Genomic DNA, 6,612 nt, shown 5'->3' with positions numbered 1-6,612 from the left:
CGTAAACTTAATTTGGTGCAAATCGGTTGACTAAAATTTTTGTCCGCCATCTTCGTCCGCCATCTTGAAAATTTTAAAACAGCCAAAGTTATATCTGAACGTAAAATTTTCCGCTTTTTCATTTTCCGGTGTCAAAAAGGGGGGTTTCCATTTTAAAAAAACCACTTCCGGTTGAAGTAACCCACTTTCGGTCAAAATCAAAAGTTGAAAGGTACGCCATTTTGGTTCCCCCTCGAAACCCTACAACTTTTATATGAAACTTTTTTCAATTCCTGGCCACACAAACGAGTTATTGGAGGTGATATATTCAGATGACTCACCCTGTATATAGATAGCGGTAGCGATGCGATAACCAAATATAGATATGGTGTTTGTCTCGCTTTTAGCAGATACAACATGTCGATGTCTAATGTCAGTAATGACCACAGTTAATAACATGTGTACGTACGTCGATGTATCTTATCGAGTTACTCGGAGAGAGGTAATCTTCGTAATCGCGTACATACACGCGCGCGCACGATACACACACGTTGCACATGGTGCGCATGTGTGCATGCATTTGCGTGGGAGTGATCAAACCATGTGTTTTTCGTAACTCTTAATAACATGATATATACGCCCACGTGTGTGCCAGCACACATTATCCTGCACAAGGCGCTCTGGCGCGACGTCAATGCGTTCGTTCAATACGCGACTGAATGTTCACTTGTTCCGGCTATCTCAAAATCCAATGTCAACTTGATAAAAGTGTATTTACGTGGCAATGTTGCCGAATAACGGCCTGTCTCATTACGTCACCTTTGTCAACCATCACGGCTTATCCGGGACACATGCCGAGGAGGGGAGGCGCGGTATCAGGGAGGAGAGGAAGAAGCGGGAAAGAGAATTCTCAAGGTCATCAATAGGTTAATTCGAAAGTCTCACGATAAGAACATTGATTTCTTACTTCAGCCGAAGGGGGAATTTCGAATTTTTCCGAGGCTCCAGCCGCGGGTGCGTTTATTTCGGGACACGGTGTATATGAGCACACTGAAGATACACACACATGTGCACGCGCGTGTACGATCATAACACATCCGAGGAGTGTCTTTGAGTTCGATGCTAGTGACCATATGACATTCGTGGCCGGGATGCGACAGTGAACGGCGGCGATTCCTCGGCTCGCTCTCGCTCGGAAGTGTCAACGCGAATGGAACGCTGCTGTTCGACCGCTGCAATTCGCCGTGATCCGTGACACGATTCGTACGAGCGAGGGCACACGCGGCCGTGCTAAATTTACATTCCTATCGTCGTGGGGCCGCTTCAACGTGCTGTGGTCTTCTGGTTTCGCCGTGGTTTTCCGTTACGCGTACGCGCATCGACGTTCGTTGCGTGTCGTTGCGTTACCGCGAATAGTTTCTCGTGATAAGTAGCTATATGATCGTTATATAATTTAATTCATTTCAATTTCAAGGGCGGAGAAAAGAGAGAGAGAGAGAGAGAGAGAGAGAGAGAGAGAGAGAGAGAGAGAAAGAGGAAGAAGAGCGAATGCATAAATTTTACTGAATATATAAACGATGCACTTGACTCACCGTTATCAGTAATTACCGTATTATTTGCGGTGTATTGAACAGCGCATGACGGCGCGAGTTCTACATAGTCTAGTGGTCGGTTACGTATCCACTTTTCGATTTCGTTTCGTCCTCTCGGAGTTCGATTCTCGCGCTGCTATACGTGAAGAGGTAACCGCAGGATTGGACTGTTCATTGGTTACTTTAAATATAAGTATCGAAAAAAACTGAGGTATCCTAACGAATACTTAGAATCTAGATATGCGTTGAGTATCGAATGTGTAATTTGGTTTCCATGTATGTCCCATTTTTCCACCTGTGCATTATCTGTCTGTATTAAATGTCTGTTGTCATTATCGCCCACTAGTCATCGTGTGTCCGGCATCGCGTGACGATGTGCCAATAATTTGCGCTGCAATTAGCTAATTCAGCACTCGTCCCGACATGTACTTTTTAAAACGAACAGTCATCGCACACAGCCATCAGCGCGCGTCATTTTTTAAGAGCACTTTTTGGCGTCGGAAGTGGCCCCTTTTAATCGCGCTAATTTCGTGTGTTATTCTTGTGGTGACACTCGTGAGAGTCTCGATCGTCCGTGAAACAAACACGCCGAAACGTGACACGTATCTGGACGACGTGGCCGAAGATTTTTATCGAGAAGGTGAGCACTCTTTCCGAATATTCATTTGTTTCCCACGTGAGACAATATCTTATCTCAAAAAAAAAATAATAACAGATTCTATCATTTACAGTATTGCGCAAGTGGTACAATTTCTCCGATGGTAAGTGGCTCTAATTGACCGACAAATTTATTAAAATTCGTGAACAACAGTCTGCAAAACGAAATATAAACGACGTACTTTTGTGCTGCTAGTAATTGCCGTGAATCATGCTATCAATGTAAATTATAATGTATTAAGTAAATGAACGACGGACTATTACAAATTCCTAAAGTCCACACGTGTTTAAACGTCGCGTCACTCGATTCCACGTGATATCCGTGCAGATTGGTCTTGGCGCTACGAAGAATGAAATTAATCTGTAGTAAATGAGCGGAATGTATTACTCAGGTAAGAAATGGTACAACGGGATGAACATGTCCACGCTGAGCCCGCAACTCTTTCGTCAGGTGTTGACGGATATTCGGCAAAACTGGTTGATATGGAACCACGATCCCAACGAGTTATACGTCCTTCAAGAACCGAACGTGGAAGACCCGTCGATGGGGCAATCGGCCGAGATCCGCAAGATATTTGAGGATAAGGTAGTAAAACAAATAATGACAAAAGTCCCGCGAAGAGTAGTCGCGAGAAAGCAAGCTCGCTCGCGAAAACGAACTCTACTCGGCGGTTAGACCGAAATATAGCAGCGCCGCTGCAACACACGATCGACTCGTATGAATACGTCAATAAACAGCGTTTTGATTGCTCTCTACAGAAAAATGGGTTTTTCATAGAATGCGGTGCGTATGACGGCGAGACGCGCAGCAACACGTTGTACTTGGAGCGATTTAGGGAATGGTCCGGCCTTCTGATAGAAGCGGATCCCATCAATTTCACGAAAATGCTGCAGAAGAACAGACGGGCTCACCTTTCGCCGACATGTCTCAGCATCACCAAGAGTCCCGCGCTGGTAAGGAAATCGATGATTACTCGTCATCGTTAGCAGTGGCTCTTGGCGGAGAGAGTGTTACGGTATCGGTAACTCGAACTCTCATTTATGACGTGCATAGTTAGACCGTCCTCGTCTCGTCGGCACCTTACCCGCGGGGGCGACAAAGAGTGACGGGGAGATGTGACGAGCTCGTTGTAATTTACAGGCATCCTTTCTCATGGCGAGAAACTTGGGGCGTCTGCACGCGCCCGAGAACACGACGGGGGATGTACCGACGAACACGGCCGACGTGGCATACACCGGGGAGCACATTCACGTGCAGTGCTTCCCATTGACACTTTATATCGCCGCCTTGGGAATCAAGACGGTCGATTACTTCAGCCTCGATGTCGAAGGCAACGAGATCGAGATCTTGGAGACAATCCCGTTTAACGAGGTGGATATAAAGGCACGTGTACACACGATCCGTTTCGAATTTCCGTTCGCGTTTGCGTTCTCTCTCTATCTCCTTTCCTCTCTCTTTCTCTCTTCTCTCTCTTCCCCTCTCTTTCTTTCTCTCTCTCTCTCTCTCTCTCTCTCTCTCTCTCGCTGGAAAATTGAATTTTAACGCGTTAATTGTAAGACATACTATATAAACGCGTGAGTATATGTGTGTGTATTTTTAGGCTCTCTCCGTGGAATACATACACAATGCAAAGGGACAACAGTACATGATCGATTTGATGAACAGGCAAGGATATTACGTTCACAGCTTTGTGAAGCAAGAGCACAACTTGGCGAACGATATCATTTTTGTCAAACGCGACACGTTACGAAATACTGTGCGCGCATAGGCGTGGTCGTTGACGTTCACTGAGAACTTCCTCTTTCGGTGGATGAAACACTGAACAGCGAATACCTAATTGTAAATCTCCGCACAAGTCCATACCGGACGTTTCTACCTCTCGTATTTTTACACGAATACAGCTAAACGCATAAATTTCCAGTCTTTGACTTGGAGAAAGGAACTTTATTAGTTGATTTTACTTTTTATTTGAAATTTTTCTCATTGCCTCCTTGCGTTAAAGGCTGAGGTTTCTCGCACCGCAAGTTCTAAGATTAATTTCTCTGTTGAGAAAAGGGAGCTCAAAGTACTTTAATTTATCTTCAGATGAGTCGTCCAGGTTTTTAAACTGCTAGTCATAGTTATATATTTAGCCGCAATTGGAGAAAATGTCCGCGTTGCAGACGCAAGGAAATCACTCGGGATTGTTAATGAAAACATTTTATTATTATACATATTTACAAAACCATATACACTCTTTTAATAAAATAAAGCACCTGTCGCTATTCGCGATCTACTCGCCTCTATAGAAAACGTAACGACAAATCGCAACAATACTTTAATAACCGTAAATAATAAACAAGCGTTAACGGTGTTGCACAGGAACTTGCGACATGGCACATTGTACGTAATTTCGATTTTATCGACACGACAATTCAAAGCTCTTTTGTAAAATCGGAACAACTTCAGTATTTTGATAAACACGTTCGAATCATTCGGGCACATGCCCGAATTTGTACGTCTCTCAGCCTCTTTTTTAATAAAATATCTACGTAGAAAAGGAGAGAAATGGCCTTCGAAGACACATTTAACTAACGCCTCCGCAAACTTTCGAACCGGCGACTCGTTCCTTGAATCAAATTTAGCCGTTGGTCCAACGGACAAAAACCGTTCACCGCTCACATACTTCTAAGTCAGACTTTATTAGAGAAAATGCAGTCGATGTCGAGAGACGCGAACATTACGAGGGATTCGATGTGAGCGTTTCGATGAACATTTTCACGTGCGAAAACTTGCCGAGTCTCGTCGAATGCTCCGCGGCGCGATCCGTCGTTTTTCGTGTTGGCGCGCGGCAGTCTCGTAGGAAAATCGAGCAAAAAATTCGCACGCGTTTGCAAACTCCTCTAGCTACGTGCTCGTTACAGAGTGCCTCTTCTCAGACGTCAGCGTAGAAAATACCTACCGTAATACCTACCACATTCGATAACAAGATGCCGGTATAATGCAACCGAGTCCTGACTTATGTACAAAACTTGCGATTTCCCTTTCACTTTTGCGTCGACCTAACGATATCTCGCCTCTGCCGTCGAGTTTTCTCGCTGATTCCGTCGGCGGAATAGCGAGTTTCTGACCCCTAAAATACAACAGAACGACTCTCAATGCCTATTAGTGCGCTAAGAAGCGAAATAAAGAGAAATCGCTAGCAATAAATTCGCATTGCCTCTTGCTTGTCTCATATTTCGCCCTTTCTCGTTTACGCATAATCCGCTTGATTAAGTGTCTCTATTAACTTTATCACGGTTTAAGCATCTTTGTGGAACAAAAAGATTTGCGCATGAAAACTTATCACTTCTCCTACGCATTCGAGGAATCAAGAAAATCACGATCTTGCCTCACAGCGCGAATATCTAATACAATTATTATACTCTAAACTCTCTCTCTCTCTTTCTCGTTTAGACTGATGAATCGTGTCTAAGCTCTAACACTGCCATAGTAACATTCAGTAAACATTTAACAGTTATCAATCGCTACGGGATCTTTGCGTATATTAGTGATTTCGTATCAGTGAATCATCGTTTGTGAGAATATTGTCATAACAACGAATAAAAATCCAGCGCTGCTTCTTCTGGCTTCTGCGCTCTCTTAAAGTGGATCAGTAAAAATTAATCAGATTGAATCAGTAGCAGCACCGATAATCAATGCACAGAAAAGACGGTACGATTGGCCCATATATAAATCTGGTTGTGCCAGCTAGATTCAATAGTAAAAAACGGCAATAGTAAATACGGAACAACTAATTAGATAGTTGCTGGAACCACAGAACAATTGCTAAGTTACTGACGTTGCAGCAGTGATAACATCTGGTCGTTTGAACTTGAGTGTATTCATGGTAAATGTCACCCTAAACTCGATTTCTAGTTGCTAGATCACACTTAGCTACATTGACATTGATAGATGTACCAAAGTAACTGAATTATATCGACATATACATTACTATCACATAAATATAACTAGGGTGACACGACTATGTTACTCACAATTAAATATACCCGGTTTATATCTTTTCTTTCCATGTATTAGGTGTACAACTTTGCTTCCGCCGTTCTCCTATAAATGGCTTTAGCGGTAAGTGGTGGTCGAAATAAATAGATCATAAACGTCATACAATAAACTTGGGCATCTGTCAACATAACCCCATAGAAACATTAGTCGATTTGTGTCTGCATCATAAAGTTATTCTCGATTGAAAATGTCAGTTTACGAGCCAAATTCTCGTCATTTGCGGGAGGTTTTAATTTTCTGCTTCAATATGAAGAAATCTGCGGCTGAGGCTCATCGAATACTTATAGTGATGTCGCTATTAGTGAAAGAACGTGTCGTGAGTGGTTTCAACGCTTCAAGAAC

At 43.3% G+C, this 6,612-nt stretch overlaps 2 protein-coding genes across 4 annotated transcripts in view; one reads left to right on the top strand and one right to left on the bottom strand.

Annotated features, from left to right (window-relative positions):
- Positions 1–552: 552 nt before the first annotated feature.
- Positions 553–4,171, top strand: LOC116842913. 3 transcript variants are annotated; one of them, XM_032812788.1, is made up of 7 exons: positions 563–1,721; positions 1,918–2,211; positions 2,303–2,332; positions 2,621–2,814; positions 2,988–3,182; positions 3,370–3,612; positions 3,830–4,171. In XM_032812788.1, exons 2-7 carry the CDS (start codon positions 1,995–1,997, stop codon positions 3,995–3,997), a joined length of 1,047 nt encoding a protein of 348 aa, XP_032668679.1. In that variant the 5' UTR covers positions 563–1,721; positions 1,918–1,994; the 3' UTR covers positions 3,998–4,171. The 3 variants fall into 3 exon arrangements, with proteins under 3 accessions (XP_032668685.1, XP_032668679.1, XP_032668671.1); XM_032812794.1 differs by having other exon boundaries at positions 553–2,211; positions 3,370–3,600; XM_032812780.1 differs by having other exon boundaries at positions 563–2,211.
- A 483-nt stretch (positions 4,172–4,654) lies between these two features.
- Positions 4,655–6,612, bottom strand: part of LOC116842874 (growth hormone secretagogue receptor type 1) — a 44,307-nt gene continuing 42,349 nt past the window's right edge. The window contains exon 7 of the mRNA XM_032812690.1: positions 4,655–5,341. Within this exon, the coding sequence (XP_032668581.1) occupies positions 5,255–5,341 (87 nt within the window). The 3' untranslated portion in view covers positions 4,655–5,254. The remainder of the gene's footprint in view (positions 5,342–6,612) is intronic.

The sequence above is a fragment of the Odontomachus brunneus genome, unplaced genomic scaffold (genome assembly GCF_010583005.1).
Source record: "Odontomachus brunneus isolate Ranch 3 - 2012 unplaced genomic scaffold, Obru_v1 Obru_scaffold_002, whole genome shotgun sequence".
Lineage (NCBI taxonomy): Eukaryota > Metazoa > Arthropoda > Insecta > Hymenoptera > Formicidae > Odontomachus > Odontomachus brunneus.
The sequence above is the reverse complement of the archived record's forward strand: the minus strand, read 5'-3'. Positions and strand labels throughout refer to the sequence as shown.